Source organism: Xenopus laevis, chromosome 1S (assembly GCF_017654675.1).
Source record: "Xenopus laevis strain J_2021 chromosome 1S, Xenopus_laevis_v10.1, whole genome shotgun sequence".
NCBI classification, from domain to species: domain Eukaryota; kingdom Metazoa; phylum Chordata; class Amphibia; order Anura; family Pipidae; genus Xenopus; species Xenopus laevis.
This window is the reverse complement of record NC_054372.1, coordinates 170,015,190-170,038,133: the sequence shown is the minus strand read 5'-3', so window position 1 is coordinate 170,038,133 and position 22,944 is coordinate 170,015,190. Positions and strand designations below refer to the sequence as shown.

Genomic DNA, 22,944 nt, shown 5'->3' with positions numbered 1-22,944 from the left:
ACCAATGCAGGGCCCCTGAACCCCATCCAGCGCTGTGGGCCCCTGAATCACCAATGCAGGGCCCCTGAACCCCATGCAGGGCCCCTGAGCCACCAATGCAGGGCCCCTGAGCCACCAATGCAGGGCCCCTGAACCCCATGCAGGGCTGTGGGCCCCTGAACCACCAATGCAGGGCCCCTGAACCCCATGCAGGGCCGCAGGCCCCTGAGCCACCAATGCAGAGCCCCTGAGCCACTAATGCAGGGCCCCTGAACCCCTTGCAGGGCTTTGGACCCTTGAACCACCAATGCAGGGCCCCTGAACCCCCAATGCGGGCACCTAACCCATTCTGGGGGATACCAAAGAGCTACATTGGTGGCCAGGGGTCACAAAAAAACACTGGTGGCAGGGCCCCTCAGCAAGTCACTGACCACCAATGATTGCCCCTGACCCTCCATACAGCCCCCTGGCTTGCAGAAGGGTCTGGCCACCAGTGTTTTTTTTTTGTGACCCCGGCCACCAATGTAGCTTTTCGACATCCCCCTGAATGGCGTGTTTTTATATATAATTTTAGTAGGCCGCCAGTTTTTTTTTTCTTGGGCCCTGCCTGGTTTTCTTAACTAGCCACAAATGTCCATGGGACTTTTGTACTGGTGGGGGCGTGGTTGGGGGCGTGGTTAGGGGAGGCGTGGCGAGGGGGGCCCAGAAAATGTTGTTGTGTGGGGCCCCGTGATTTCTGATGGCGGCCCTGCATAGGACTGCTGTATACATTGAGCAACCTGGGATAGGGGCTTGCTTCCATTGTGCTTCCATGGTGTTCCAACTGTCTGAATGAGAAGGACTGGAGGGATTCAGTTTCTCATAGCATAAAATACACAACTAATGGGGAAACCTGTATTTTGGGAATTGAGGTTAGCACGGGAGGCCAGGGTGCTGGCAGATCCACACTCCGATAAGGTAGAGTTTGTCTGCATCACCATGGAATAATGGCAGCTGTCCCAGGCTATGAGACATGTTTATTTCAGAATGTTTCTATTAACTTTATGCAATCTCTTCACAATCAAATCACTTACCAGGAAACATTCTCATGAATTTAGCAAGACACGTCAAGATGGGTGAACAGAAAGAGGATTAAAGGAGAACTAAACCATAAAATTAATGTGGTTAAAAATGCAATATTTTATATACTGAATTTATTGTACCAGCCTAAAGATTCAGCTTCTCAATAGCAGCAATGATCCAGGACTTCATACTTGTCACAGGGGGTCACCCTTTTAGAAAGTGTCTGTGACACTCACATGCTCAGTAAACTCTGGGGAGCTGTTGAGAAGCTAAGCTTAGGGGTCATCACTAATTATCCAGCAGAAAATGAGTCTAGCTTCTAATATAAGCTGATGCTACAGGGCTGATTATTAAATTCTGACGCTAATTGTTCTGGTTTCTGTGCTGCCATGTAGTAATTATCTGTATTAATTACTAATCAGCCTTATATTGTGACATTTCTATTCTATGTGTACTGTATATTGTGAGTGGGTCCCTAAGCTCAGTAAGTGACAGCAGCACAGAGCATGTGCAGTGAATCAGCAGAAAAGAAGATGGGGAGCTAGTGGGGCATCTTTGGAGACACAGATCTTTACTGCTAAAGGGCTGTGTTTGCCTTGGGCTGGTACAGAAGCTCAAAACATAATGTACAACATTTCTAGCCTACTTATTTTGTCAAGTTTTAATTCTGCTTTAAAGGCACCAGCTGTGCAGTGTTTCTGTTATTTTAGAGCAATGTGCCATAACACATGTTGAATTCTACAGATGGATTTACAGTCTAAATCAGGGGTGTCAAATATAAGGCCGGTTTGCTGCAGCAAACCCTTTAAAAGCCTCATGGGCTATGGGCCAATTCTTGAGACCAATTCTTGAGACCACATGCTATGGACGTCCAAGTCTATTTCTCCTTTTCTATTTTACAAATTATATCCCTGCTGTCAGTCAATATCAAAACAATACAGTGCCATTTTCATACTTAAAGTGTATAAACGGAGGGTAAAATGAATAGAAATTACTTACCTATGGGATTTTGGCACACTGTATGATTCTCACCCAAACTCAATGCTCCTACCTCATTTACAGGTGCAATTTTTTTAGGGAAACAATGACAGAGTGGCATAAGATATGCAGGCCAATGCATATTGTTTTTGGCTTACTTGCCACTGGTGAGCAGGGGGATGAGATTAGTGTTGGGTGCATAGAATATACTAATCCAATCTGCCTTTAATGCATGTGTAGCAGCCATAACATAGTTTTCATGTACATTTATGGAGGGGTGGGTTCATAGGGTGGGTAGGTTCAAATGGTATAATATATTTAAGCCATGTATGTAAGTCTCTGTCTGTTATTTAGCCAGAGAGCTTCCCGATAACCCTAAACTACAATTCCCAGAATCCTCTGGCCCCTGCCTAGGTCACTCAAAAAAAGAAATACATTTTTTTAAATGTTTTATGGTACTTGTACTTCAACAGGAAAGCAACATGTTTGGGGATCAGCCCCCTTAATGGCGGATGTGATGCACTCTATTGTCTGTTTAGCTGTTGGCACGGCACATACAAAAATATGCTGAACAGAGATTTCCTCTGGATCATGTCCTTGTTAGATGAATTCTGTAAAGGCACAGCTTCTGCAATTAGCACATATTCACTGTCGCTCACCGCTTGCTTTGTAAGGAACCTCCTATGCAGATCTGATCGGTGGAGAAGACTCATGAACAACCCACACAAATACAAACCGACTAAAAGAATAAGTTCCAAAAAAATAAAATAAATAAATAATGTAGTAGTTCTGAAAATGTCTTCATTTTGTTGTAGTTGACTTGTGTATATTGTATTTGCATTTCTTATACAATAAGAGCACACGCAGCTCTGTAGCTGGTCCTGGATAACAGATAATTCACTATAGCCCCATATATTGTTAGGGTGAGAAAGTGAATAAACCCTGTACCCAGCAGACAGAAGCAAATACACTAAGGGGCAGATTTATTAAGGGTCAAATTTTCAAATTTTTTTTTTTAATTGTAAAAACTCTCAAATTCAAATTGTAAATTATCCAAACTCAAATCTAGTTTGAATTTGATTTTCAAGATTTATCATACCCTGGCCCTTTCAAATTCAACCATTTACCACCTAAAACCTGCCGAGTCAATGGGAGAGGTCCAGGGACCAATTTGGACATGTTACTAGCCTTCCGGACATTCAAATCAAGCTTAGTCTAATTCAATTTGAGTTTTCGAGTTGGTATAAATCGTGCGTGTTTTAGATATTCAATTTTTTATTAAAGTGGATCTGTCACCCAGACAGAAAAATCTGTATAATAAAAGTCCTTTTCAAATTACCGTATATAATCGAGTATAAGCCAACCAGAGTATAAGTGGAGGTACCTAATTTTACTTACGAAAACTGGGGAAACTTATTGACTCGAGTATAAGCCTAGACACAACTAAGACAAGCAGGTACCACCATCATTTAATGAAATTCCACAGAGTTGTTACCTCCAAAAATACACATTCCGCCAAAGCTCCAACTAAGCTTTCCCCTCCTCTGTGGGAAGTTTCTTACCTGCCGGGAAACGCTGGGACGTTTTCTCTTTGTGACTATAAATGGGACAGAACCCGGAGACTCGCAGCAGCACATTCGATCTTGCATCCCCCAAACAAACAGCGCAACGGTGGGAGCAGCAGCGTGATCAGTGGGGAATCAAAACCCACATGATCTGTAACGTCAGCGTGCGCGCCACTCGCACTTCAGCCGGTATCGCTCCACACTCCTTGCGCAAAGTTGCGCGCTGCTGCTCCTCCTGCGCTGCGGATAAGCACCATTGTTTCTGGCTGGGAGGGGGGGGTGTTCCCCGTTGGCTCCTCAGGATCGGGGGTCCCATTGATGGGTTGCGGGCCCCATTCAGGGTGCACAGTAGAAGTGCGGGTGGCACGCACTCTGACGTTACAGATTATGTGGGTTTTGATGTAGATTCCCCACTGATCGCGCTGCTGCTCCCACCATTGCAATGTTTGTTTGGGGGGGGGGGGTGCAAGATCGAATGTGCTGCGAGTCTCCGGGTTTTGTCCTAATTATAGTCACAAAGAGAAACCTTCCCAGCGTTTCCCGGCAGGTAAGATACTTCCCACAGAGGAGGGGAAATCTTGGTTGGAGCTTTGGCGGAATGTACACAGCCACTCGCATACTGACACATTTTGGGTGCTGAAAAACTGGGCTTATACTCGAGTTTATATGGTAAACATGAAATCCAATCTCTATTTTTTTTATTAACGTATTCATAGCTGTAAGCTCATTTAAAAATCTCAGCTGTCAATCAAATATTATCTGCCCCTCCTCTTTACCTAGGCATAGAGGCGGGGCAGGCAATTACTTTTACTTTCCATTCAGCACTTCCTAGATGTCACTGCTCTCCCAACATTCCCCCATTCTCTTAACCATTTAATTGTGTAGCCAGGGCATGGGGATGGACAATCGGTTCCCCCATTCTTGTGAACAAACAAGATTCTGAGATGATGCAAGGCTTGTCTTAATAACAGTGTCCACAAAATGGCTCCTGCCTGCTTGCTATAATAATGAATTCCCAGACTGAAGGAAACAAGATTCAAATAATTTATATGGTGTAATTAAGGTTTATTTTGCTTGACTAATGTGATAAAATAGGATTTTGAATTTTTTTTTGGGTGACGGGTCCCCTTTAAATAACTCCCCAGCAGAATTTCGAGTATATTCCAATTTAATAGAGCTTAAAAAAAAGTTGCATGAATTCAAATTTGACCTTTAATAAATGTGCCTTTAAAAGTGGTCATACACAGGCCAATAGAAGTTTTAGGACTGAGATGGCAGCTTATTGGTCTGTGTAATGGGGCCTGACTGATATCGACAAGGACTGCGTCTGTTTATGTGGTCCTATCTGCTGGTCCTGTAGGCCTCTATATGATCGGATTGTTGGCCCCTGGGCCATTGACCAGATTAGCCCAATTTCAAACTGTGGCTGGCCAAATCAGGCCCAGATCTGCTTGCTTAGCAATTTCTCTAAACAAGCTCATCTGCAGTATATGACCAGCTTAACTAGTACACTGTATCCCATAGTGATTGTCTGTTTGAGGAACGCATAAGCTTTCTAGTACCAGATATAGGTGACTTGTTTGCAGCAGGAAATATACATGTTGTACTTTAGGAGCTCACTAATTAAAAAAAACGTTCAACTTTTAGCTTTATTACACATCCATAGCTATGTGAATTTTTTGTGGTGAAAATCTGATTTTAATAATTGCTCATACTAGATAAATTTGCCCTGGTGTGCTGCCTCTTCAAGGCTCACATTGCATACAAATGACATTATTAGATTTATAATTAATTTCATTATTGTGGCAAATCAGTATATTGTTATGCCGTGTACATAAACAAAAAGGAGTTTAACAGAATGTTTAACGTGTTGCAATTGTTATGTGACGAGTGTGTGCTTCCCAGTCAGTGCCTGTGTAATGATCCCTCCTGAGTTACTACTGTATGACATGCTACAGAGAATATGCTTAGTGACAGCAGCCTCCCAAATGACATTTCAACTCCACAGCTAGAAATACCTCAATGCATTATGTAAGCAGCGCCATGGATTCACCCCCAACACCCAAGTATTAAACAAAACAAGGAACTTGACCGCACAGAGGTGCAACATGACTCTGCTTGGCACACAGCAAGCCCACAACATGGGTAAATAAGCCAAGTGACAGTTATGTAATACAAGCCCAGAACAGAGACTGCGACTTACAGAACCTGCTTAGCAAGACACCGGTTAGACTGCAAACAGGGAGGAGAAAGTAAATAAAGGCTCCCTCTCCTTAGCCATTCCCTTCTCTGTTCTTTTCTCTGGTTCTCTCAAGCAGATACCAACCTTTACCCACAAACTAGCACTGGATGCAGCAAAAGCTAAAAGGATTCAATAGAAAACCTCTCCAGCAGGGGTGCACCCCCTATACTCCAATTACACCTAGGGCCGGCAGGCTGTGCCCAGATTAAATTAAGAAAGGGCTCTGGGAAAGCACAGGGAGTGACCCTGTTATCTCATACTTAATAAATTTGTTGTATCACAGGAATCCATTCTGTAGTGCTGCTGTACAAGCCCATAGGTATAGCAGCCATGTGAATAATAGAAACACGGCAAGCACACCCATAACCCATTTCAAGTTACATAACCTGAGTATATATGTGCAAAGGGTCCCATTAAAGGAGAACTAAACCCTTAAAATGAAAATGGCTAAAAATGCCATGTTTTATATACTGAACTTATTGCACCAGCTTAAAGTTTCAGTTTGTCAATAGCAGCAATGATCCAGGACTTCAAACTTGTCACAGGGGTCACCATCTTGGAAAGTGTCTGTGACACTCACATGCTCAGTGGGCTCTGAGCAGCTGTTGAGAAGCTAAGCTTAGGGGTCGTCACTAATTATCAAGCAGAAAATGAGGTTGGTCTGTAATATAAGCTGATGCTACAGCATGCTCTGTGCTGCTACTACAGATGTTTAGTAGCAGCACAGAGCATGTGCAGTGAATCAGCAGAAAAGAAGAAGGGGAGCTACTGGGGCATCTTTGGATTCACAGATCTTTACTGCTAAAGGGCCGTGGTTGCCTTGGGCTGGTACAGAATCCCAAAGCATAATATACAACATTTCTAGCTACTTCTTTAGTTAAGCTTTAGTTCTCTTTTAAGCATTTCAACATACACAATTATTACCCTACTTTGCCCTACAGGGAAAATATCAGAAAATCTTAACTAGCACAACAAAGCAGATGCAAGTGGGGTACTCTGTGTTCCTGGTAAGATTTCTAATATTACATTCAGAAGGTGCAGAACATCCATGCCAGGCACCGGGTTATCAAAGTAAAAAAGGCTGGGGTGTGCTGGTGGTACATTTTCTATTGAGGTCAAAAGGAAACAACATAGTGATATTAGGGGCATCTTTGGGACTGCTTCCATTAAATATATAAATAAGGCTACTGAATGAAAACTCCATCTCCATTCTTCAGAAATTGAAATTCTAATTTTTCTTCATGAACTGCATTAAAATATATTTTTGTAACATTATTTATCTAACATTTCTGTTACAGGTATGGGACCGGTTATCCAAAATGCTCAGGACCTTGGGGTTTCCAGACAATGGATCTTTTCCGTAATTTGGATCGCCATATCTTAAGTCTACTAGAAAGCCGTGTAAACATTAAATAAACCCAATAGGCAGGTTTTTCTTCCAATAAGGATTAATTATATCTTAGTTCAAGCTACTGTTTGTTTATTACAGAGAAAAAGGAAATCATTTATAAAAATGTTGATAATTTGGATAAAATGGAGTCTTTGGGAGATGGCCTTTCTATAATTTGGAGTTTCTGGATAACAGATCCCATATCGGTATTAGCAATTAAATGAAGAAAAAACAAACAAGGTAGATGCTAGTACTGCACTAGGGATGCTATTTCAGTAGTTAATGTGGCTGGAACATCGGGTTCTTATTATTGGTGAATTTGTAAGTGAAAGTGGAATATAGTGAATAAAGTACCCCTTCTTGTAAATTATAAGGATATTATAATTTACCAAAGGAGTTTCATGGAACTCCAAGGTAAGGTCTAATATCCTTATATTTATTATAATACACAATTTTCAGTGAGTCATGTGACAGAAATGACATCACTACTCACTGTTTATAACTGATGACATCACTACTCATTGTTTATAAGGATATACTTTACAAGATACTCATGGCTTTTGTGTATTGCATAAGAATATCTATTACATCTAGCAGAAACAGCAATAGGCAGACACTAGCACGACACAGATGTAGAGCTTTTAGAAAGGTAGCTGTAGGAGCTTTACAAATACCCTTATTTTACAGCTGATTTAGAACACAGCAAAACCCATGCCAAAGATTAGCCAATTATCCCTGTACAATAAACATTTTGGGCTCAACTTTATCCCACCCCAACCAAAAATAAATAAATAAAGCTCCACTATATTGACACATAGGACAAGCTCAGATAAATTGGCACATCTGACAGTTCAGAGCTAAAGCTTGCTCAAAAAATCATTTAAACATCCAGGTCAATCTTTCAGAATTCTTCCAGGCTTTATGCGATACTTCTCTGGAATTCAGTGGATTGAAGGCAACATTACGGATAATGCCCAAATCATTTCCCAGGCCATAACAAGAGCCCGCTAAACCACCTGAGATGCTCTGCTCAGTAACTGAAAATGAAGGATCTGGATTCAATATATGTTTCAAACAAAATGTCAATTCTACCGTTTTTTTCTTTACAAAAAAAAAAGGAAAACTAGATTATACATACTGTATATAGAACTCTCTCTACAGGGTTCAATGGCTATTAACTCTTTACACAAATAATTGTAAATGCCCATGTGCTTAAACAATTGCTGGTACAACAAATGGCTTATTTATAAAGAATACATTTTACAGATTAAAGCTAGGGCAAAGAAACTAAGGTTTCAGCCCCAGTTGATGGCCTTCGGCAGGGTTCACACACATATCCCACAAAATGTCTGCATTGTTCCCTACTGCTAATGCCTTGTCTGCAGCTCTGTGACAAGAGAGTGCTGCTCTTAGATCTACCAGGCAGCTGTTATCTTGTGTTAGTTAGGGAACTGTTGTCTGGTTACCTTCCCTTTGTTCTGTTGTTAGGCTGCTGGGGGGAAAGGAAGGGGGTGATTTCACTCCAACTTGCAGTACAGCAGTAAAGAGTGACTAAAGTTTATCAGAGCACAAGTCACATGACTGGGGCAGCTGGGAAACTGACAATATGTCTAGCCCTATGTCAGATTTAAAAATTAAATATGAAAAAATTTGTTTGCTCTTTTGAGAAATGCATTTCAGTGCAGAATTCTGCTTGTGCAGCACTATTTACTGATGCGTATGGAAAAAAACATCTATTGTCTGCCACATACAACACTGTTTTGGCACCTCTCCCTGGAAGGTTTAATAACACCTCAAAGCTCCAATCAAGCTAATACAATCCATAAGTAACTTCATGACATCCTTGCGGATTATGATAAACAGATTATGCGGATTGGAGCAACATTCCAGGGGATATATATTCCGGAAAGAAAGATCCTATTTACAAGTTATTCAGAATTGAGAAAGCCAGTTAGTTGGATGACTGGCAAAACGTCTTCAAGAAAAAAAAAACAGCAAGTCCAGTTGATTTGACTTATTTCTACAGATATGCCATGACCTGGATGAATGAGAATCTTCACAAACATTTGGCATTAAACATCATTTCTAATAGCCAGCCAGGTGGCAAACCTATCCTTAGTGATGCCCCTTCATACAGCACCATCTCTGTACCAAAAAACCTTATATTTAGAGAAGTTGTAGCCCCTCCTCCATCAAAATATTAGAAATCCCCAAATGCGTACTGTGACCTGTATAAAAGCACTCAGCTTCCATGCTAAAAATGATCACGCAGCTCATTGGTGACTTCTAATACCCTTACAGTTAACATTAGGGGGCACATTTACTATTGTTCTTATATCGAGGGTTAATTAACCCTCGATATTCGACCGTCGAAGTAAAATCCTTCGACTTCGAATATTGAAGTCGAAGGATTTACCGCATTTCCTGCGATCGAACGATCAAAGGAAAAATCGTTTGATTGAACGATTAAACGCTTGGAATCGAACGATTCGAAGGATTTTAATCCATCGATCGAACGATTTTCCTTCGATCCCAAATTGGCAGGAAAGCCTATGGGGACCTTCCCCATAGGCTAACATTGATGCTCGGTAGGTTTTAGGTGGCGAAGGAGGTGGTCGAAGTTTTTTTTAAAGAGACAGTACTTTGACTATCGAATAGTCGAACGATTTTTAGTTTGAATCATTGGATTCGAAGTCGTAGTCGAAGGTCGAAGTAGCCAATTCGATGGTCAAAGTAGCAAAAAAATACTTCGAAATTCGAAGTATTATTTATTTTATTCCTTCACTCGAGCTAAGTAAATGTGCCCCTAGGTGTATGTTATTTCGAATGGAAAATATTACTTAAGTGTACTGCGATATTGTCAGGTGATTGGGAAGCCATATCCTCAGGAAAAGGTTCATTCTGAATGCTGCAGTTCCACGAGAGGAATTTGCCATAGGCCCTATTGCAAAACTAAGCCGTGCAGTAATAGGTCACATCTCACGTGGGTAGTTTATGCACACAATAACATTACATCTCTTAGGCCTGACTTCTGGTAAGCAAGTACAATGGGGCAGCACAGGGGAGCAATGGCAGATATAGGGAAGGAGCACAGCACCTAATAATAATGGCTGAACGAGTGACTTCATGTGAGCGAGTGAGAAATGAGACTAGGAGAGTAAGAAGACAGACAAGTCTCCGGAGAGCGCACAGATGTCTGTGCTTGAATGGAGCTGTCAGATTTAAACATTACACTAAATGTGAAGTGCATAAATCATAAAGAAAAAGTCCCAGTCATCATTTATTCTTATAAAGTCAGAAGAAACGGCAGCAACTCCCCGCCGGTACAGTTACACCAAGAAACAACTACTGTATATTGCTTTGGATTTGTGATCTTGCTGGTTATTTACAGGTTTCCCCTCTAATCACCTATTGCCTGGCTTTCTGGATAACAGGTTTCAGGATAATGGATTCCATACCAGTACATCTGTATCTGTATGCAAATCTAACCAAAAGTTAACTTGTGCTCCTGCCCCCAGCCTACCTTATTAAAGGACTCCATAAGCTGACATAATTTAATTTAACGTTCTCTGGATCTAAAAACATGAATGTTTTCTATACGCCCCTCTGTATCTCAATAACATCATTATCTTTCCCAATTACTAAACACATTTTCATAACTCCCAACATTTTGGAAATAAAAAGAGAAACAAAAAAATTGGAGTGTGTAGTGCGGTGATTTTTTTTTTTTACCAAACCATTTTGTGGCCACACCCCCTTAATTACCATGTTCATTTTACAAAATTTGTCAGATTATGAAAGTTTGAACATAGTTCAGTTATAGTTTTGCTAATGAAGGTGAATTGCCCTTTAAGCTGTGAGCCTAACTTTTCCCAAGGGACCTGTTATATTATTACAATTACTTATTTGCTTATCTCGAAATTGTTTCAAAACTATCTTATCTGCCGCTGTGGCTGTTCTGGGCTCTCTGCCAAAAGCCATTTAAGTTTGTTTCTGTTGTTTCTAAAGCTGGCCATAGATGCAAATATCTCATCGTACGAAACGATTCGTACAATTTTCGGAACGTGTGTGAAGAGTCTCGACATTTTTCGTCAGACGGAGATCGGTCGTTTGGTCGATCGGACAGGTTGCATGTATTGCCGATCTTAAGATTTTCAGTGGGAGACTGTCACTAGCTTTGTCTATCGTACGATTGCTGTCAGGGGCAGAACATCGGCTGATCTGTTCTTTAACTACTTTATTTGGTTGGAATCGTAAGACTTTGATCGGAATGGTTAGTGGCAGGTTCGGGAGATGGGAAAGTCCGATCGTACGATTCGTACGATCGGATCTTTGCGTCTGTGGCCAGCTTTATTCTTGCTGTTCAGTACAGAGAAAAACGGGACTTTCCAGTACAAACGCGGGACTGCAGGTTGAGCTGTCAAAAGAGGGACTGTTGGGAGGTATGTGTTTTCTATGTTTCAGTTGGAGGAACATGCGTGTGTGTGTGAGAGTGTGTGTGTGTGTGTGTATATATATATATATATATATATATTCTTTGATGTGATATTAAGTTCGCGGAGTGTCTGTACTGCAGAAAGCATTGAACATATTTGACTTCAATTTAGAGGGAGGAGGAGGATAGGTAGTCACTTCTTCGCACATCCATTATTAACAGCCGGGTGCAATATAACACCTAAATATCCCAGCTTCTGGGAATGTATAGCGAATAGAGCCAGTATGTGAATTGTGGGGGATTGCTGTTAACAAGATTTCCTAGCGGATATTCCCTTAATCTTCCTATGTCAGTGACCATGATAATCTTTCTCATGTAATAGGACTCTGAACTCCACATAAGGGCCAGAAGTATGAAAAGTATGATCCAAAACAATAGCAGCACAGCATACTATGAGCAAACTACAAATGGTATTGCTCTAATCCACAAGAATGACACTATTTTTCTTCTCTGCCCAACTGTGTAAATATTGCATCTGCTTTAAATAACTACATACATCCACATTATATAGATATTGTGATAAATTCATACGAATGGCAGAAGAGGCAATACCTTTTCCAAAGCAAGAGGCAGCAACACACAATTTAATTTTCAAGCAGGTAGGCACCTGTGCTTCATTCACAGCAAGGTTTTCTATAAACAGGGCACTTTGCAATTCCCATATTATAGGAAATTTAACACAGTTCATTCTTCTGACACCAGAACAGATCGGTCCATTGAAAACCTGGTTTTTGCAAGTGCCGCAGAAACTTAAAGGAGACCTAAAGCTTAAAGAATTAGGCTAGAAATACTGCACATTATATTGTGATCAACTATGGAGTAGAATGCAAGAAACGGAAATGCATATAAGAACAGGATAGGAATACAAAAAATGTAAAATGTGGAAAAAAGTGCCATCCCGCCGACGATTTACATTTTAGCCGCTGGGAAGGCAGTTCGGGGAGATTTGTCGCCCCGAAGAAGAAGAGCCAGGCGACTAATCTCCCTGAATCTGTCTGTGTGCCCTGACCCTAAATTATGTTGGACAGGTATTTTTTTGATCTGTCTGCTGTCAATGGTGATATGTTTTAAAAGAATAGTAACACCAAAAAATGTACTGTTGCCCTGCACTGGTAAAACTGCTGTGTTTGCTTCAGAAACACTACTATAGTTCATAGTAATGGTGGAAATTCAAAAAAGTCTATATGGCACAGGATAAATAATGGATAACAGATAACATTAAGTTCTACAGAGGTTATCTGCTATCTGTTATCTGCTGTGTAACCTGAGTCTTTTCTCCTTTGAATGGCTGCCCCCATTGCTACACAGCAGCTTATTTATATAAACAATAGTAGTGTTTCTGAAGCAAATACAGCACTTTTACCAGTTCAGGGTAACACTGCATTATATTATTTTACTTTAATTTGATGTTATTGTTCCTTTAAGTACATAACTATTCAATTGTTTGGCAAATTTCAACAGACTGCCCATTCTAGCCACACAAAATGCTGTATACTTCCCTGTCCCCTTAAATAATGGCCCAGGCTTTCATCACTGGCAGATGGTTGCCCTGCTCCGAGTCCAGCCCTGGCAAGCACACACTAGAAGGCAGAAACTCAAACACACTTCCTTAAGGGGTTCTTTTCATTCATGGGATTTCATTTAAGTACTGCTCCTTGCCGCATTTAGTAACGATTGCTCATTTCTTTTTCACACAAACAATAGCATGCAACGTGCTCCCTGCATGAATAACAGTTTGCAGAACTGAGAAACAGCTTATAAATCAATGTGGCTTTGAAAAAACTCATTAAATATCAAATGGTTCCTATTTCCAAGCAAGTAAAACCTCTAATTAGTGACAGTTTTAGAACTGAAACCACAGTTTATTAAGATAAAAACTTTCTGACATCTAACATGTCACTGCTGAATATCAAACCTCAACATTATTTATTATATTGGCCAAAAATACATTGGAATAGTCATGGCAGTGATTTCTTTTCTGCTCACGAAACAAAAATGTTTCTAGAACAAAGATTGATGCATAAATCATCAATCTGTTGAATGCATTGGAAATGTAGGGAATACATTGTCATGATTTGGGTCAGAAAGCTCTACATGTGCAATTTAGAAATGTTAAAGAACACAATTGTGAATGCATATTGCATGATTTCTTTAAGGGACATATAACCAGTGTGCAACTTAAAGGGCTTGTTCACCTTTAAATTAACGTTTAGTATGATGTAGAGAGGGATATTCTAAAACAATTTGCAATTGGTTTTCATTTTATATTATTTGTGGTTTTTGAGTTATTTAGCTTTTTATTCAGCAGTACTCCAGTTTGCAGTGTCAGCAATCTGGTAGCTAGGGTCCAAATTACCCTAGCAACCATGCACTGATTTGAATAAGAGACTGGAATGCGCGTAGGAGAGGCCTGAATATAAAGATGAGTCATAAAAAGTAGCAATAACGATAAATGTGTAGCATTTGTTTTGTAGATGGGGTCAGTGACCCCCATTTGAAAGCTGGAAAGAGTTGGGAAAACAAGGCAAATAATTCATAAAAAATAAATAATACCGACCAATTGAAAAGTTACTTAAAATTGGCAATTCAATAACGATAAGGGGTTATTCACCTTTGAGATAACTTTTAGTATGATGCAGAGAGAGATATTCTGAGACAATTTTCAATTTGTTTTAGTTTTTTTATTATAGAAGGTTTTTGAGTTATTTAGCTTTTTATTCAGCAGCTCTTCAATTTGCAATCTGGTAGCTAGGGCCCAAATTACCCTAGCAACCATGCACTGATTTGAATAAGAGACTAGAATATGATTAAGAGATCAGTAATAAAAAGTAACAATAAGAATATATTTGTAGCCTTACAGAGCATTGGTTTTTTTTAGAAGGGAGTCAGTGACACCCATTTGAAAGCTGCAAAGAGTCAGAAGAAAAAGGCAAATAACTATAAAACTATAATAAATAAATAATGAAAACCAATTAAAAAGTTGCTTAGAATTGGCCGTTCTAGAACATAATAAAAGTTACCTTAAAGGTGAACCACCCCTTTAATGCAAATTGAAATAGTGCTCAGAAGAGCAGTCTGAACAATTTGACAATTTTTTTTAAAGTACATGAAATTATCAATTTTTATAATGCTAATATCATAAATGTGTAACCTGAGGGCACCTGCTGTTGGGCCAACAGCAAGCTTAATTTACTGAAGCAGGAAGAGTCTCTGGGCACTTCCTTGCTCATTTCATATTGTTCCCATCACATCAAGCGATCGAATGAGCAGGTAACCATCAAGAGATGCTTCTTGCTTTAGTAAATTAAGTTTTTGTTGTTTGTCGGACCGTAATCTGGGAAAACAGCAATTACGCATTTATCAGTGTAAAATCTATGAAAGCTAAAATAAAATGATTGTAACTGTGCACCATTTGTTTCACAAGACTGTACAATAATTTGATAGTGAAATAAATATACTTTCACAAAGACTGCATGTAAAAGCTTGAATCCAAATATCAGCCAAAACCAACACGCTCTACAAATAGCAGAAAAATGAAATAGCATAAAAAAATGTTTCATTCAATTCTGTATGAAGCAAAGTCACTGAACCCAAAGGAAAGCTCCCTTCAGAGACTACTGTATCATATTTCTCAAGTAGCGAGAATCAGAAAGGATATCACAAGCCGGTTGTACAAATAACATAACAGAAACAAAATAGAGCAAGAATAATCCTTAGTGAATTAAAAATACAATGCAGGGGCAATGACTTACATAATCATGGAAGGCTTTTGCTTCACTCGAATGTTCACAGGTTTCCCGTCTCTCTGGTGCCGCGCAGTACAGATCCCAAAATACACTGACAAATGACAAGAGGATGAAATAATTAGTTACAGTTACATGCCGTCCTCCTGTTTAGCGTCACTATAAGGCAGTATCTGTTGAAGCAGAAAAACAGGGACTATTGATTATGGTGCAAAGGTTGTACGAATCCATTAACCCATATCAACCGGTTATAAGGTTAAACTAGGATTATTTTTTAACGGACGTGGCCAATGGAACTCAGGGAGAGCCACAGTATTCAGACTGAACAAGTATTAGCCAAGACTGGGGAATGGATTTAAAGCTGGCCATAGACTCAAAGATCTTTCCCCGATATGCCACTGTCATGGCTATATCGGGGGTAATTCGAACGTTCGGCCATATGGTCAAACAATCGAATTACAATATGCCAAGGGCCTCCGACGAGTCGGTCGGCTAAAAATCAAACCTTCCCGATCAATATCGTGGCCATATATCGATCAGGAAGACCCGTCAGAAGCCCCCATACACGGGCAGATAAGCTGTCAAATTGGTCTAAACGACCGATATCGGCAGCTTTATCTGCCCGTGTATGGCCATATTTGGTTGGTTTGTATGAAAGAATAGGATTAGGCAAACATTGCCCATGTTACAATACACATTAAACAAAAAGAACCTTGTAATGTGGGGAGTTATGGTTCCACAGCCATTGGGACCTTCCCCCACACACTTACTAGCAATCCAGTTCAGGCTCCAAACTTTCACTTAACGTTACATAGTTAGCACAAATAGCGAGTTAAAACTTAACTTTTAATAAGACTAATAAGAACAAGATGTGATGGTGCAGGGTGCAAAGAAAAAAAAACACCAACAAAAAAACGCAATCACCATTTTATTTAACACCTTCCCTTCAGCACTAAATGAATGGCACATGTCTCTGCCCTCCATTACACAGCACACAGACTAGAGTCCTGCAGCAGGTCGGGTTCCTGCGGGTTACTCGCAAAAACCTGCGGTACCCTGTGGGTTGCAGGTAGAAGTTTTGGGAACCGGTATAGACGCGGGTCTGCGGTTTTCCGGGTTGCGGGTCTTCTTAATAGCGAGTTTTACTCCTTTTTTCTGATCACACCTAATTATGTCACTTCCGGTTTACAATGACAGCACTTCCGGTTTCTTGATGGTCAGCGGGTCGGGTTGCGGATAAGGTACTTGCGGGTGGGTAGCGCCGCGGGTCCAATCGGGTAAGTATGCAGGTTACGGGTCAGGGTTGCGGGTCGTGTTTAACAAATTGGTTCCATGCAGGACTCTAACACAGACCTATGTGGACACCCCCCCTAGAAATACTGTACAACCTGTCTGCAGGCTGCAACAGGGCCTTCTCTTGCCCTCCCGTAAGGACAGAAATGGCCTGAGCCCTTTTATGATGCTCTCTACAACTCCTAACCACCAATATGTTTCAGTACCGCTAGCATAAAATAAGAATAAAAAAAAAATAAAAAAAAAAATAGAGATGGATGAACAAATTGTTGGCTTTATTTAGCGTCATCTTCCTTCCTTGAGCTAAATTATGAACACTCGTGCTGCATTGCACCAGTTAACTACTGGTGCTACAGGTGCAGTATAGACTCTATATCAGTCATATTAGCCTCATAAGAACTTGTGTGCAAATAAACTAAGTATAATCTTGTGACTATTGTTTTTTTTTTTTAAATTTTCACGTGAATGAATCACTGTTTTAAAAGCTTAGAAAAATGCACGAAGGTTTGTTTGACACATAATTTGAATATAAATACATACCACCACCAAGAATGTAAGAATCCAGGGGGTTCTCCCAGTGTGATATTTTTTTCCCATCTTATCTAAAAAAGAAAAAAAAAAAGAATTAGAAAAAAAAAAAGAAAGGTTTGCACCCAAAGACAAATAGACTTTCACACCATTTCATTCAACCCGATATCAGTAACACAAAGAAAATATGAACACTCTGCCTCATGCTCCACTGCTTTATTTAGACGTGGGGGTGTGTACACAGGGAAAATTACAGGATATAAGGGGGAAAAGGAAGACGTGTGTTCTTTCCGGGCCTTTAGTTTCCTGAGTCCAAGATGGGGCCTTCTTCTCCTGCAATCTTAGGTATATCAGGAGCTTAACTGAAGTAAGAACACTCAAGGCAACAACCAATTACAGTGATTGTGTGTGGGTCTGGGCAGTGTTCTCTGCAATGCCATGAAAGTTGCAACCAACACAAGGCATAGATTATAGACTCAATCAAAAATAATAGCCGCTCCAAATTCACCCCTCGCGGGTTTTCTTCCCCCACTTGGTTCCACTCCAATACCGGGTGCTGAGCCACCAGCGCCCCAGCTGTGCCTTAGTAATATATGGAAACAAATAGCCGGCACTCCAGATGAAATGAATAAGGAGTATTTAATCCAGCAAGAGATGGATCTACATCGCCTTACGCATTTCGGGAAAAGGTTCCCTTAATCATATTTGTTTCCATATAGATTGCAGACTGCCCCACTCAGCCCGCTAGCATTTGCCTAAACTCCATGCTAATTGAAACTATATATCTTTAAATTTCATTAGGAGGGTACTTAAAATGCACTAATGTTCAAGACTCTGCACCGCCATCCATACATAATTCCTAAGGGGATCTTATTTATGGATTTACAATTAAGTAGTACAGGTATGGGACCTATTATCCAGAAACCTGGGGTTTTCCCGGATAAAATCTTTCCATAATTTGGATCTTCTAGTCTACTAGAAAATCATGTGAACATTAAACAAACCCCAGAAGGTTTTGCCTCCAATAAGGATTAATTCTATCTTAGTTTGGATCAAGTTCAAGGTACTGTTTTATTATTACAGATACATTTTTTTAAACATTTTTTTGATTATTTCATTATAATGGAGTCTATGGGAGAGGGTCATTCTGTAATTCGGAGCTTTCTGGATAACGGGTTTCTGGATACGGATCCCATACCTGTACCCCCTTTGTCATAGCCAGCTTAGTGATTATCACCTGAATCTTTGCACTTTTAAGCTTGATTTTAATCACTATCACTGAATCATTTTTTTTAAATCTCAAATTATGTATTTTCAGCACTTCTACAAAAACTGTTGCACAACTTAAAAAGCGCAATGTGCCGTCCCCAGGGCTGTCCCATCTGCTGTGAAGAAAAACAAGCTGTAAGCAAAAGTGAAGGATGCATAATGAAATGAACTTGTTTGGATTAGATCGGTATATAGTGGCTTAGCAGGCAAAGTAATAACAGATTGCATCTGGAGAGCTCGCGCCATGGATAAATGATAGGTGACTGCTTCCATATTACCAGCTTGTTAACCTCCCCTGTATGTTCGATGCTGTGCAATCTGTTGCTAAGACCAAACCATGCTGGCTGAACAGGTTCCAAACAAAGCAAAGCCCAGGTAGCAAGTGGCTCTCAGTACACAAACATTAAATTAACACCAACACAAGGATTTCTTGGGATGTTAAAGAGTTTTAACAAATGTCTGTATGAGAAATTATACTTCCCGCGTACCTGCTGCTTTATGAGCTCTACTAATAGACAAGGCTTGAACACAAACACAATAAAAACAGGCAACATTCCCTCTATACAATGAGTGATTGTCATCCATGCATTTACCATAAGGAGCATAAGGGCACTGCTTAAAGGCGCACGTCACTGTTTGATCAAACAAGGGCAGGTGCATTTCCCATTCTGTTGAGGGATTTGTGAGCTTGTGGCTCATGGGAAAGATCAATGAAATCTAATTTGGGGCAATAAGTGATCTGTTTAAAGGTGACCATAGACACAACAATTACAATCTTTCCTGCAACCATTGGACATCACTATAGACGTGTTAAAGCTGAATGGTCAGATATACAGGTCGAAACAATAAAATTTACCTATATATGACGATTCAGCAGTACGGTGGGGGATGATCGCCACAACCAGCTGACTAATAACCAAGTCTTATGTTATATCTACTGGTCTTCCGCAACTCCTCTTTCACTGCAATGGTGTTGCTGGTCCTCCATGGACCCGGCCAGGTCTCTTAGCAACAGTAGTAAATTCACGGATCTACACACACCCTATTATCTGCAGTCAGGGACGTGGCCTCTCTTTTTATTGTTATACCACCAGCAAGATCAACCTTACCCCGACTGCAGATAATAGTGTGTGTGTGCGGATCCATGAATTTACTACTGTTGATAACCAAGTCTCCCGCCTATATTGGTTGGCTCGTCCCTCCATACATGCACCGAATATCACTTTTGTACGATATTATCTGTGTGTCCATGGCCACCTTTAAGGTTTCATACAAAATTTGGTGTGCGTATGGCTGGAGACTAGCTGACCAATATTCGCAGGAAACTTGGGTATCAGTTAGTTCGTTGATCGGTCAGGTCGAAAATAAAGCAACAAGCTCCATTCATTGGTTTCAAAATGTAGGCAAAATAGACAACCTCTGTATCATTTGGCTTCAAAAATTACCTAGGATATGAGCATGCAGTGTCAGCAATTAAATGGAGGACATCACACAGAGCACAGTGGATACATTCAGTATCACACCTAAATAACATGATCTTGAGATTGCAAACAACAATGTGAAAGCCAGTCATGAAGACTGGTGTATACCTTTGGAAAGCCAGTGACTTAACAATGTAACCACAGGAAGGCCAGGGGTTTAGGGGTCACAAAAGAGAGGGCCAGGAGGTGGTTTGCAGGAGGCTTCTTATATGTTCTAAATCACTGCTTTACCAAAACTCTTTGGGGGGGCTGCTGGAGGGCCTGGGCCCCATTATTTACACCCCTGCATATGGCCAACAAGAAGAAAAGTACTCATTCAAATCATAGTGTTCTGGTGGTTGTGCTTTTATCAAGTGAATGCAACTAGGGGAGTGGTCAGCAAAATTTCATCATCAAAACAGAGGAGCCCCAGAGGAGCACAATTACGAAACTCGCGTCTGCGTTTTTCTTGGTGCCCGGTCTAATTTTAACTAATCTGAGGAAAATTAGTTTTATTTAAAGTACAAGACCAAGCTTTGAAACCATTCTTGTTCTGGGGGACCTTTTTATTATCCATTGCTCAGCTCTAATTCTTCTCCTAACTGCACTGAATTTACAAGGGGCCTTGATTTGTGTTTTTTTTAGCTGTAGATAGCCTCTCATCCAAGCATAGATTAGTGTTAACTATCGAGACCACAGTCATGGTTATCCTGCCTGCCTTTGCTTTGTGATGTCCCTTGATAGAAAAAATACAGGTAGTTAAACTTTGGGACAACTTCACCTCTCTTTCTCTTCCATTTTCCAATCTATTTTCATGAACTGGAGCAAGTGGTATAAATTGTATCTCATCTTGGTGCTGGTTACATGAATTGTTTATTCTCCTACTACCATTTGTAATTTTAATCAGGTATATTTATTATAGGGGTATTTATTGCACTGCACTTTATATAGATGAACTTTGATTGAACGCGTATAATTAGCTTAATTAAATGATTTTCTAAGGTTAAAATTAATTTGGGGTTTTCACTTTGCACTTTAATATTAGAGAATCCTCATTGGTTTCTCTTAAGGCAATCATACAAGTGACACTATAGTATAATGGAAAATGAATAATCCCAAGTTAATTATATATAGTAGTAATTACCAAGGTTGAGGAAGCAATATATATATATATCACTTATCCCCAACTTGAATGTATTATAGTGGTGGTTAGAGGAAGAATAACGTTTAACTATAGATTTAAGTCTCTGTGGGGTGCTTTCACTTCCTCTTTGGAAAAATCACTGGTTAAATTCATTATTTCTGACTCAAGTCAGACCTCAACAGAAACTAAGAGATACAATTATAAATAGGGAATTGGGAGTACTAATTTGCCCTATTATTACAAACACTAGAATACTCACCTGACACTCAGCTTCTGGGCTAGTAGCTTGCTACTAAGCATTTTAAGGGGAAGAAAATGTTATACAACAGGGCTCAAGAAGTAATTTGATAAGCATGAACAAAAATGTTAAATCCTATGCCACAGAGTCTAAGCCACATACCACCTGAAAAACAGACCAGACTGTGTATTTAGATGGTCACAACATTCATTAATGTTCCCTCCTTTCCACTGGGTCTCTTACCATATAGCACTTAGTAGCGGAACTACCAGGGGTGTGACTGCACCAGGGCCTACACCCCCTCAGGGCCCGCCGGTGGTTCGCACTATTGCAAATCTGCCGTGATCTTGGCTTTTCGAGGGGGGCCCGGCTGCATAGCCTGTACCCAGGTCTGTCCCCGGTAGCTTCATTACTGATAGCACTTAAAAGTATTCTGTCATGATTTTTATGATATTGTTTTTATTTCTACATTACACTGTTTACTCTGCAAATAATTTCCTCTACTATGTAAAATGTCATTCCTAACCCAACAAATGTATTTTTTTTAGTTGTAATATTGGGTTGTAAGCAGAAGTCTCAGATCATTTTGCCTGGTCATGTGCTTTCAGAACGAGCCAGTGCTACACTATGGAACTGCTTTCTGGCAGGCTATTGTTTCTCCTACTCATTGTAACTGAAGGCATCCCAGTGGGACCTGGATTTTTACTATTGAGTACTGCTAGTAGATCTACCAGGGAGCTCTTATCTGGTTACTTTCCCATTGTTCTGCTGATGGGTTGCTTGGGGGGGGGTAATATCACTACAACTTGCATTGCAGCAGTGACTAAAGTTTATCAGAGCACAAGTCACATGACTGGGGACACCTGGGAGATTTCAAAATTAAAAAAAAAAAATAAATTTATTTTTGGAAAAATGGATTTTAGTGCAGAAGTCTGCTGGAGAGGAACTATTAACTGATGCATTGAAAGAAACATGTTTTCCTATGACAGTATCCCTTTAAGCTCTGTGTCCTTATATGAGCTCTGTGCACTGTGTATAATGAATGTACGTGTATTTATTGCGTACTTTTATATATGGTTCTTTTATTTATATTGTACTTTTATGCATTGTAGAGCGCTGTGGCTCCTTAACAGTACTTTACAAATAAAGTTAGGTATATATATATATATATATATATATATATATATATATATATATATATATATATATATATATATATGTAATAGTTTCCAAATGGGCAGCACCCCGCCTTTGTAGCTTACCTCGGGTGCAAGGTAAATTAAATAGATAATGAAAAATAGAAATGACCAGCAACACCGAGTTCATTGGTGAAAAAAATCAAAGTGTATTCATGTAAAGCCATGAATACACTTTGATTTTTTTCACCAATGAACTCGGTGTTGCTGGTCATTTCTATTTTTCATTATATATATATATATATATATATATATATATATATATATATATATATATATATATATATATATATATATATATATATATATATATATATATATATATATATATATATATATACACACACACACACATACATACA

At 39.8% G+C, this 22,944-nt stretch overlaps 1 protein-coding gene across 5 annotated transcripts in view; it reads right to left on the bottom strand.

The window, feature by feature from the left end:
- ssbp2.S (single-stranded DNA binding protein 2 S homeolog) overlaps positions 1 to 22,944 on the bottom strand; it is a 112,237-nt gene that overhangs the window by 58,066 nt on the left and 31,227 nt on the right. For all 5 annotated transcript variants that reach the window (NM_001086878.1, XM_018233669.2, XM_018233656.2 and 2 more), the window contains 2 exon segments: positions 15,464 to 15,548; positions 17,288 to 17,349. In NM_001086878.1, the coding sequence (NP_001080347.1) occupies positions 15,464 to 15,548; positions 17,288 to 17,349 (147 nt within the window).